Source organism: Sceloporus occidentalis, unplaced genomic scaffold, assembly GCF_023333645.1.
Source record: "Sceloporus occidentalis isolate IW3139 unplaced genomic scaffold, rSceOcc1.0.p SCAF_1, whole genome shotgun sequence".
Taxonomy (NCBI): Eukaryota; Metazoa; Chordata; class Lepidosauria; order Squamata; family Phrynosomatidae; genus Sceloporus; species Sceloporus occidentalis.
Genome location: NW_028316981.1, coordinates 90521845 through 90533553, shown reverse-complemented (window position 1 = coordinate 90533553; position 11709 = coordinate 90521845). Strand labels below are relative to the sequence as shown.

At 41.6% G+C, this 11709-nt stretch overlaps 1 protein-coding gene across 1 annotated transcript in view; it reads right to left on the bottom strand.

Moving 5' to 3' along the window:
* The window catches only part of LOC149321797 (platelet-derived growth factor receptor beta-like), a 119446-nt gene that overhangs the window by 5212 nt on the left and 102525 nt on the right, over positions 1-11709 (bottom strand). Inside the window, exons 20-23 of the mRNA XM_089528697.1 lie at positions 4962-5073; positions 4171-4270; positions 3961-4066; positions 125-369 (exon numbers count right to left, since the gene is read on the bottom strand). Of these exons, the coding sequence (XP_089384823.1) occupies positions 125-369; positions 3961-4066; positions 4171-4270; positions 4962-5073 (563 nt within the window). The remainder of the gene's footprint in view (positions 1-124; positions 370-3960; positions 4067-4170; positions 4271-4961; positions 5074-11709) is intronic.

Sequence of the window (11709 nt, the reverse complement as noted above, 5' to 3'; positions counted from 1 at the left end):
CATTTTGTCCCTTCTAGTCTGTCACAAACCTATATGGTATGCAAACTATGTCTTCAGATTTCAGGAGGTCTGGCATTTTGGAGTGAATAATGTCACAGTGGGGAAGAAAACGAAGGAGTCTAACCTTGCCTGACTGCTGGAGGCCTCCTGAGGGTTGTCGCTGGCTCCCTCTGGTTTAGGATCAGGCAAAGGAATGATGTAATCATTATCTAGTTCATTCTGCTCTACAGCAGTATAGAGAACAGAGCTTGAACTGGCATTAGAGTTGGCAGTGGAGCTGGAATTGTTGAGTCCCATATTCCTGGGCCTTGTCCTCAGAACAGCAGGGTGGTCACTCTTCAAGAATTCTTCACTAACCTGTTGATACCTCTGTTCTCATATAGGGCAAACAGAACAGAAAAGATTGTGGGTGGGTAAACACGGTACCATTTTAAAAAATTTAATGTTGAACCCTAATAATAATAATAATAATAATTTATTTATACCTCCCGCCTCTCCCATGGATCGAGGCGGGATTACAACCTTAAAAGACACTTAGTACAATTTACAATCAATAAAACAATAAAATACTAACACTGAATTTACTAAGAATTCCTATTAGTTCTCTAAAAATTACAATTTGTCCATTAGTCAACAGAGTCAAGGAAGAGCAGTCATCATAACCTTTTTATATGGAATTCAGTGGATAAGCCTGCTGGAAGAGATCCGTTTTGAGTGCCTTCTTAAAGGCCTCTAAGGTAATAATGAGACAGATCTCTTCCGGTAGGTCATTCCATAATCTTGGGGCCACGGCAGTGAATGCCTTATGTGAAGTTGTCATTAACCTGGTATTATAATCTTCTAGTAAGAACTTCCCAGATGTTCTGAGAGTGCGGGGCGGATTATGTAGGGAGAAGCGCTCCTGCAAGTAACTCGGACCCAAGCCATGTAGGGCTTTAAAGGTAATAACCAACACTTTGTATTGCACTCAGAAGCTAATTGGCAGCCAGTGAAGAGATTTCAGTATTGGCGTTATATGGTCAAACCTAGATGTTCCGGTGACCAATCTGGCTGCTGCATTTTGAACCAACTGAAGCTTCCGAATTTGGTACAAGGGTAGCCCCAAGTAGAGCGCATTGCAGAAATCTAACCGAGAGATTACCAGTGCAAGTACTACTGCTTCAAAGTTCTTTTGGTCCAGGTAGGGATGCAGCTGGCGTATCAATCGAAGCTAATACCAAGCACTCTTGGCTGTCGCATCTATTTGGGATGTCAATTGTAAGGACGGATCCAGGAGTACTCCCAAACTGCGAACCTCGTCCTTTAGGGGAAGTGTGACCCCATCCGGGACTGGATGATGAAACTCCATCCCTGGACTTGGGGTACCTATCGTGAGTACCTCCATTTTCTCTGGATTCAGTCTGAGTGTGTTTTCCCTTATCCAGCCCATTACCGATCCAAGACAGGCATCCAGAGAAGAGATGCCATCCCTAGTCACTGCAATAGTTGGGGACATAGAGAAATAAATTTGGGTGTCATCAGCATACTGATGACACCGTGCCCCATGTCTCCAGATGATCTCACCCAGCGGCTTCATGTAAATGTTGAAAAGCATGCGGGACAGAATGGCGCTCTGAGGGTAGCCAGATGTCAGCTCTCTCTTGGAAGGGCAGCTGTCCCCCAGCATCACCATCTGGAATCTGCCTGAGAGGTAGGAATGGAACCACTGGAGTGTAGTGCCCCCAATACCTAACTCCCTCAGGCATTCCAGAAGGATACCATGGTCTATGGTATCGAATGCTGCTGAGATGTCCAAGAGCACCAGCAGGGTCACACTTCCCCTGTCGATGCCCAGACAGACATCATCGATTAAAGCGACCATGGCGGTCTCAACTCCATATCCTGCCCTGAAACCAGTTTGAAATGGGTCTAGATAATCGGCTTCATCCAAGACAGCTTGGAGCTGGAAGGTTACTGCCCTCTCAATCACCTTGCCCAAAAATGGTAAAAGAGAGACCGGTCTATAATTGTTTCTCACCAGGGGATCCAGGGAGGGTCTTTTCAAAAGCGGTCTAACAACTGCTTGCTTTAATTGTGATGGAAATCTTCCCTCCCTGAGGGATGCATTGATTATAGACTGTAGTAATGTTTTTGTTGCATCCCCTCCCTGGGCGGTCAACCATGATGAGCAATGATCAAGAGGGCACGTTGTCCTCTTGACACATCCAAGAATCTTGTCCACTTCATCAGTATTTACAAACTCAAAATGATCCAGTCTAACAAGGTCCACAGAGTCACTGGATATCTCTCTTCCCGTCTCTGCTATAATGCTGGCGTCCAGATCAGCCCTTATCCAAGAGATTTTATCCGCAAAAAAGTTATTAAAAGCATCACAGCAGGCTTTAGTTGGTTCAAATAATACGTTTAGGGTGGGAGACAGTTGAGTTAGCTCTTTGACCACCCTAAACAGCTCTGCTGGACGAGACTCAGAGGACGCAATACGTGCAGCATAGAAGGAATTCTTTGCTGCATCTATTGCCACTCCATAAGATTTCAACAGGATCTCATGGAGTGTCTTGTCGGATAAACGTTGATGTTTCTGCCAGCAGCACTCTAGTCGTTGCACAGTCTGCTTCATTTTACGAAGATCTTCAGTGTACCGTGGTTTTTTACTAGGAATGGGCTGGAAAGGATGCTCAGGAGTGATGCTGTCTATAGCCCTGGTAAGATTGTTATTCCAGGTATCAACCAAGGCATCAACAGAATCGTCGTCATTCCCAACCATATATCCCTCTAGGGCTTCCTGGAACCTTTTGGGTTTCATCACCCTTCGCAGGCGGACCATTCTAATAGGTCCTCCACCCCTGAGGGGGGTCTGGGTAGTAACCTTAAGTCCCACCTTGACCAGAAAGTGATCCGTCCATGACAGAGCAGAGGCATAATTTACCTCCACCCACGGATGTTCCTGATCCATACTGAAGACCACATCAAATGTATTACCAGAACAATGTGTTGGACCCGAGACTAATTGGGACAGGCCCATGGCTGCCATGGAAGTCATGAACTCTGAGCTGCACCTGTCAGCTCTAGTAAGCCAGCCTCGAAGGGAATGTTGAGGACAAGAAGCCTGGGAGACTCCAGCACCAGCTCCAAGACCAGCTGTGTCAGCTCGGCCAGGGAGTCTGTTAGGCAACGGGGTGGACAGTAGACTAACAGAATCCCTAGACTGTCCCTAGCCTTCAGGGTCAGGTAGATATACTCAAAATGATCTGTTTTCTGGATAGGTCTCCTGGTCAGGGTGAAGATAGGTTTATGGACCAAGGCCACTCCTCCCCCTCCCCCTCTTTCCCTCACTTGCTCCTTAACGGCATACCCGGCTGGGAGGGCCTTAGCCTAGGTCACATTACTATCCTCTCCCAGCCAGGTTTCCGTAAAGCAAGCCAGGTCAGCATTTTCATCCTCTAACACATCGTAAACAACATGGGATTTATTCTTAACTGACCTGGCATTGCAGAGGAGCAGTGTGAGGGTCTGTGGTATGACTGGGTTGACCCTTGGTTCTTTTGGGGTAACAGGGTGAGTGGAAGGCGAGATATGTCTGTCACTTGTTTACTCAGCATGCACCTGGTTTGAGGTGATTCTAAAAGCATTTCTATGGTGTAGTGCTAGGCACCAGCACAACATTCCTGTAACCAGTTAAGTGCATAAATTAATAAATAATTCCTAATCTAGGTCCAAAATGGCAAAACCCAGCAAAGACACCAAAGTCACACTAGAAAGTACTATAGCAATGGATGGCTCCCATTCCCTACCCCTTTCCCCAAATAGTGGCCCAACATTTTAGAAATATGAAGTAAGCACATCATCACCCTTAGCTACTGCAAATGTCAACAGTTATGAAAATGGTTTCGAAAGAGTGCTTTTTCAAATAGTGCTTCTTTCTTCAAACTGTGCTATCATCTCAGAACAGTAACATCTTACCTTCTTATAGGTGTCTGTCAGCAGATTCCCTAAGAGTACCACCAGCTGAGAGAAAGATGGTCTGATCTCAAATTTTTCCTCCCAGCATTTCTGCATGATTTCATAGCTGGAAAAAAGAGGAGGAGGAGGAAAGGGAGGAGAAAATAGTTTTGAAAATGGGATAAGGCATAACATTTTCCTCATGTGTGAAAGATAAACATATAAGCTCACATTTCATTAGAAGCGTGAGTTGGCTTGGACATCCGGTAACCACGTTTAATGGCATTGTAGAATTGTTCATTCATGGGCAGTTCAGGATATGGAGTCCCGCCTATGAGTTTAGACACCCCCCCCAAAAAGGGGGGGGGGAGAAAGAGAAAAAAGGAGGGGTTAAACAAAAGACGAGATGAATCAAAATGGTTACCTAGAAAACTCCTCATATTCCAAGCCAACACCAGTACAACCAATCTCCAATTCAAACTCTTTCTCATATCCATTGCAGTAGTGACTAATGGATGAGGTAAAGGTGGCCATTCAGAATCTGAGAGATGTAGATCTCAGTGTGAAGATATTTATGTCACGAGAAGAAACTGAAGAGTTTGTCCCTCTCCCCCGCCCCCCATGCTGATCAGAAATGAGAATATTTAGCCCCAGAGCCATATTTGTGCTCTGAAGGCCCCCAACTTTTTAAATTTTTTCTTTTTCTTTTGGGGCAGAAAGGGTTTTGGCCCCCAAACACTCCTTACAGAGCATGGAAGTAGTTTTGGCACTCCCCTTGCCATTTTGGGCACAGAGCAGGCCAAAAATATGCTGAAACTTGTGGACTGGGTTTAAAAAAAATCATTGGTGAGGTCCACCAAGGTCCCATGTTGGAGGCCAGTTATCCCCTTAACTGCAAACAGTTGCCCACCCCTGATGTAGATTATAGAAAGTTCCACACATTGTTTTAATTTTGCAATAAGAAATACCAAAACCAGTACGTATAAAAAGAAGGCTGGATAATACTAGGCAATGTTACTTACCCAGAGTGAATATTTCCCATAGAAGGATCCCAAAGGACCACACATCACTCAAGGTAGTGTACAGGTTATTGAAGATGCTCTCAGGTGCCATCCATTTCAAGGGTAAGAAGGTCTGCAATCAAATACAAGTAGGAATGCTTTCAGGACTTTGGATAAATAATCTGAATTGATTTACCCTTTCTTTCTCACCACTGAAAGGCTTCCCTGTGGCTTTTAATTGAACTTGATTTGAAGCACAGAAAGATTTTTAGCTGTTGTAGTACCTGCTTATGACTTGCTATTGTTAACCCCATTCAACATGAAAGCACAACATGATTCATCAGTATTGAAATGATTTGATATTCCTGGTCTTGTTATCAATCCCATGCCTAGGTCATTTATTATAAGGAACAGAAATGAGTAAGCGTTGATCTGGAAATGATCTAGAAGTGTGAATCTGTTTTTAATAGCTCTCAATGGAGTGAATTTCTCACACATCTCTAGTCACAGTCATGTGGAAAGCCTCCACAGGCATATGCTATCCTGACCTTTGGATATGCAGTGGGGCAGTCATTTCACCCTAAAACACATTATGGTCTTCAGTCTTACCAGCTCAGCCAGGGAATGTCATATACTCATGTCCTCTGGTGTACATTTACTTCAGTTAGACAAAACAGTCGGCAGCTGTCAGGCAGAGGACTTTTACTTCAGCCGCCCCTATGGAATGACCTGCCAGAAGTGATTTGACAGCTAAAAACGCTGTCCGAATTTACAACAACATTAAAGATAAGTATCTTTCAGCAGATTTATTCAGATGGTTTTTAAATTGCAGATTTTACACAATTAGTTTTAAGTATAGACTGTTTTAATATGCATAAATCTTATTTCTCTTTTTAAGTTGATGTTTGTTTTAACTGATGTGTTTTTAACTGATGCCATGTATTTGTTAATTGTTGGGCAGGCAAGAAATAATAATAATAATAATAATAATAATAATAATTAGGCTAAGGTTTTATTAGGATCTTGGAAGTCCTAAAAATGTGAAATGTAGTTTTAAAAAAATAGAATAGAGAACATTGGAGCAATATGCCAAACTACAGTCCTTACTAGTTCATGGAAAAAAACAGACATGAAAAGGTAAGGGATCTTAGGGTAAGGAGACAATGGAAAGATTCTAGCTAAGCATGCATATCTGTGCTTGGTTCAAGACTCTGAAACACCCCAGGACAATGTCCTAGTCTCCTATCTTGTGTACCAGAGGAAAATATCAAAGAAGCATCCAAAAGGACAAACACCATAAACTATGTTTACAAACCATAATTTGTAAACAGTGATATAGCTTTCTCTTGCACTGTGAAACATGGCTCTCTGGGTTTCCAGAAGTCCTTAGAAAGGCTGATGGATTCCCAAGACTACTGTCATGTACCTAATACAAGAGACCCTCAGGTGTCCTTGGAAGTACAGTTGAGCTCACAATGTGACTGAAATGCATCAAAGCTAGAGAAAAACATCAACTAAGAGTAAGGGAATGGCTAAATAAATCTTGCCAAGAAATTCCCATGAGAGGGTCATTAGCAGTGGGGTACATAAAATTATTTGGCACTTGGACCAGATCATTTTTAACACCCCTGACAGAGATTGGGGAAAGGAGAGAGAACCCAACTGTCTAACATCACCCACACATACACCTTCACGTAAACACCTAATCTAGGGGAATGGAGCAAGCCAATCCAATCAAATGTCAAGCCAAAGATGAACAGGAAAAGAAGTTGAGCACAGAGTGGCTTCCTATCCCTGCTTGTCATGTTCCGTTTCTTAAATTTTACTGTGCAGAAGCATGTGAATGAATTTGGGGAAAAGTGAATCCTTGCCTGGACTTTCTTTTACAGTGAATACTTGATTCATTCTGTTTTACTTGTCCCTTGACATGTAATCCTCCCTCTCACCCTCACCCCATGACTCTTCTTTTTGCCTGCACCTGGAACAGACCACTCCCAGCACCCCAGGCTTGGTATACCATTGGTACTATAAGTTATGGTATCAACATGAAGGCACATAGCAACAACAAGAAGTATGACAAAATCCATCCTTTTGAGAAAGAATCCTGGCTGTGTAATTTGCCATAGCTGGAGAGCACTGAGCAAGGTTTTCCAGAGTGGTTGTGGTGGTGGCCCACTGAGAAGGCAAGCAATGGAGCAGAGGCACTCAGTTCCCTACTTCTCCTGCTCTGCTGCCTGAGGCAGGAAGTTCAGCCATCTCAAAGGGAGGACTGGCCCTGACACTGATACCATCTTCTAACATCTATTTCCTTACACACAGGAAGCTTCATGAATAGGCTTCCCATCAAATGATGTAGGAGTTTATCACATGGAGGGAAACTGGTTAAATCCCATGAAGAAATGAGATTTTAAAATCTGCAAAACACCTGCAAAAGTGGGTTGTTTTTCAGATGTGTTGGAATCAATGAGAAATAATGTGACATTAATCTGAATGCAAACTCAACAAAACCCACTTCTTTTTACTTTCGGGAAGTTCTTGAAGGTAAAAAGGAACAGGTTTTGTTGCCTTTGAATTTGGATTAATCTCGCATTATTTCTATTGATGCCAACGCATCTAAAAAACAACCCGCTTTTGTGGATAATTTCTAATTTTGGTTTGGGTTAACCCCAAATGTGTGAAAAACAACCTCCTTTTGCGGGTTTTTTTTCCACTTTAAAACCAGTTCTGCACAGGATCTGTCCTATGTGATAGAGAGAATAGACAGGTCTATATGGGTATGCTTCCACAGCTCAGATGTGAACAATGCAGCGTTACTGGGTGATGGGCTTGGGAAGGAGGCCATGCAATTACAGGAACAGCATCATACCCTGGTGACCTTTCAATGTGGGAGCATGTGCATGTATAATGCCTGAAGGATGGGTGTGGGTAATGCAGTTATAGTAATCTGAGCCATTTATTTACAAACACTTCCACTTAGAACGGTCAGGACAGACAGCTATGTCTGAGAGGGGGAAAAAAAAGAACTTGATAAACAGAAGAAGACCTGAAAGAGTGTTAGAGATCTCATTCTTGTTGGCTTCATTTCCTGTGTTTATCTTCCCAGTCCCCAGCCCATACTTATTTGTGACACATGAAACCAGCCTGTTTCTGGTTTTCTCTGCATCAGCTTGCGTGCTGATTTCTTAGCACCTTTCCTTGAGTTGAAAGCAGGGTCTTTTGCGCAACCAGCACTGAAAATATTTTCCAGGAAGGATTGCAAATGGCCAAGGTTTCATTTCCTATTTATCAAGGAGAGCGACCAGCTGAGGGAGATTCAGAGATGTGTACTCTGTTTCCAGTCTTGAAAAATGACTCATAGTAGGGCCTTCATTAGATCCATTTAGCCTCTGAACCCCCTAGCCTGTGCCTGGGATATGAAAAACATTAACTAAATAAATTTATTCATCCTCAATGAAAAAAAGGAGGGGGAGTGCCTTGACTGCTGGTATTCTCCACCAAGAAAATTTGGATGCAGTGAAATTATTCATAGTTCAGGACCTTTTTCACACAAAATTCACTCCTGACATGTCACATGGGGGTTTATGTCCCAATTTTCTCCATAGGAAATGTTTGTGTGTGTATGCATAAAACATTTTTTCTGCACAAAACCCTTGCTAACTGTGACACTTTCACATTTTCTCTTACAAATCCCCCCTCCCCCAGTTTCTGTACAAAAAACGTGGGAAGATTTACATCATTTTTTTTTTTTTTTTGCATGAAATCATTTTTGCCCCCAGAAGTAAAGTTTTCTGTGCAAGGATTTTGGGTTTTTGCATAGAAAATCATGTTTTCTGTCCAACCCCCCCCCCCCCCCCCCCCCAATTACATTTTCTATTCAGGCACTAGTTTTATTCCCCACTGACATGATTAGGAAAATGTCTTTTGTGCAGAAAGTAGTATTTTCTTCATGAGAAAGCTGTGTTTTGCATTTTTTTAAAAAATCCCAACAGGTTTTGGAGAATTTATTTTTCAGGGAAAACAAGCCTTGTATAATGTGCTGGATTTTTATCTGTTGTTGTTTTAATTTGCTTTAACTATTTTCAAATTTTATGATGGTTTAATTGTTTTTTAATTTTTGCACGATGTTAATTTTAACTATGTTTGTTCTAGATGCTGTAAGCCACCTTGAGTCCCAAACTGGGGAAAAGTACATGGAGTGTAGTATATATATAAATATAACATCTTGTGCAGAAAGTGAGTTTCCTATATGGAAAATCATGGTTTCTTTTTGTTTCACATGACATCATTCTGAGAAGGGAGATTGCTCTGAAAACATTATCTTCTGGCAAAACCCAAACTTTTCTACACAGTAAACATTATTTTCTGCTAAAGGAGAACTGTGTAGAAAATTAATATTTCTGAACAGAAAATTATATTCTGTGCGAAAAAAGTGCATCACTAAAAAATCAGTAACAGTCTTCAAAAAGTATGCTGTTTTCTTGTCCTTTCACACAGTGGGATGAAAGTTTTTATTTCATGAAAATGAAATGAATGAAAATTTACATCCATAGCATATGAATATTTTGTTCAAAGCAAAATAATCAACAGGAGATTTTTAAGGACAGTAGTAGAGAGCTTTCAATCTTGTGTATAAGTCTATTACAAGTTGCAGAAAATGACATCTTCCAGTTCATTTCCAGGCACAAATCAAAGTACTGGTCATGACCTATAAAGCCCTAAAATAGCTTTGGTCCAGAGTATCTGAAAAATTGTCTCACCCCATACTAACCTGCAAGATTCTCCCAGGGTCATTTGGATGTCGTTTTTGTTTGTTTGTTTGTTTTGTTTTAGCAAGACGAAGCAAATCATCTCACTCATGAGATGCTTCCAGGTTTGTTATTCACACTATGGAACTGCATCAAAGAGTATGTCTGCAAGAATGCTCACACATGCAAGCATTCAAATAAAAATGGAGTCAATGATGCAAATGCATTTGGAACATGTTGAAGGCATGCAGAGTTTTATCCTGGATCTATTTGGGTCTATTCACATCACTTATTCACAGTACCGATGATGTGGATCTTTAAAAAAAAAACTTGGGGGAAAATCCAATATCGATTATCCCAGATTAAGTAGTTTTTTGGGCAGCCCTCCCCCTGCAAAGCTTAATTAGGTTGATTCGGGATGTGTGTGAACAATGGAGATTCAACCCAGATTCATTCTGGGTTATTTTTACAGTGTGAATAACCCCTCAGGCTCACCACCATTACAAACTCACTTGGTGAGGATATGAGAGGGAGCCTTCTCAGTGGCTGCTCCTACCGTCAAGAACTCCCTTCCCTGAGAGGCTAGGCTGCCCATCTTTCTTGATTTCCTTTTGCCGGCAGGCAAACATATTTTTGTTTAAGTGGGCTTTTAATAGTTAAGCAAGAAAGGTTCTTATCTAGATATGTGTTTTATTTGCTTTTAACTTCTGCATGTCTAGGTGTTTTTATAGTGTTTAATATGAAGATATTTAGGTGTTTTTAAAATGTCATTGTAAATACTTCTAATTTTAAATTTCCCGGTTTTGGAAACTGCCTTGGGTCCCACTTTGGGAGCAAGGCAGCAAACAAATATGGTAATTAGAAAAAAGTCTGAAGAGTGTGGTAGTAAAATCTTTCAAGGGTTACCATATATACTTGTGGCTCTGTTGCTGTCTTTCTTGACCAATGAATCCCACAGGGAAACCTCATAAGTTAGGGACTCCTGATTGGTGGCACCTTGGGTGCAGAATTCACTGTTGTTATACAGTCAGTGAAAACATATTTATTTGTGTGTAATGAAAGGGTATAGCCTGCACTTCCGAAAGTCTGCTAGAAAGTTTTGGACTGTCTAGAACACTCTGCCCCACCATACAATACAATAAACAGCTTTCTGAGATTGCAAAGCTTACTTTTTTTAAAAAAATAATGAATCCCAGACCCCGCTTCCTTTCCCCAGCCAGCATGGGCTGAGAACCAGTGGCTGCTTGACTGTCTAGTAATTGTCACAGAAGGCAAGGTCTAAGTAAGACCACATAAAGAAAATTAATGACTCCTGAAATAAACATCCAGGACTAATATGCAGATAGAGGATGGCTGTTGCACAGAATAGCCAAAGAATAACAATATCCAAAATGCCCCAAGACCTATGGTATGCAATTCTATTTTGTATGTGCTGTGTAATCCTATACTTGGGAGAACAGAGACATACATGAGATGTAAGACAGTTGCAAAGACAAATAGATACATCTCTTCAAAACTTCACATCTTTCTATGCATTCAGGTTCTGCTGGTGTTATGTGCCTCCAAGTTAAGTCTTGGCAAGATTTATTCAGACAAAGTTTTCCTTTGCCTTCCTCTGACTCTGAGAGCAAGTGATTTGCTCAAGGTCACCAAGTGAGTTTCTATGACTGAGCAGGAATTTGAAGGGAAGAAGAGAAGCAAAACAAAAGGAGATAGGGACAAGCTCAGAACCATGAATACAACAGTACAATGGCTAGCGGGTAAAGATAAAGAAAACTAATACAACGAGCAGTGTAGAGAAATAGAAGACAACAACAAAAAGGGGAGAATGAGAGACCTATTCCAGAAGATCAGGGAAATCAAAGGGAAGTTCAAACCAAAGACTGGGATGCTCTATGACAATAAAAATAACACAGTTTAAGACCAGGAAGGAATAAAAAGACGATGAGAACAGTTCTCAAAAATGGCGCGCTCTGGAATGGAACGGGGATGCAATTGGAACGCCCGGCGGCAAAGGCGGCATT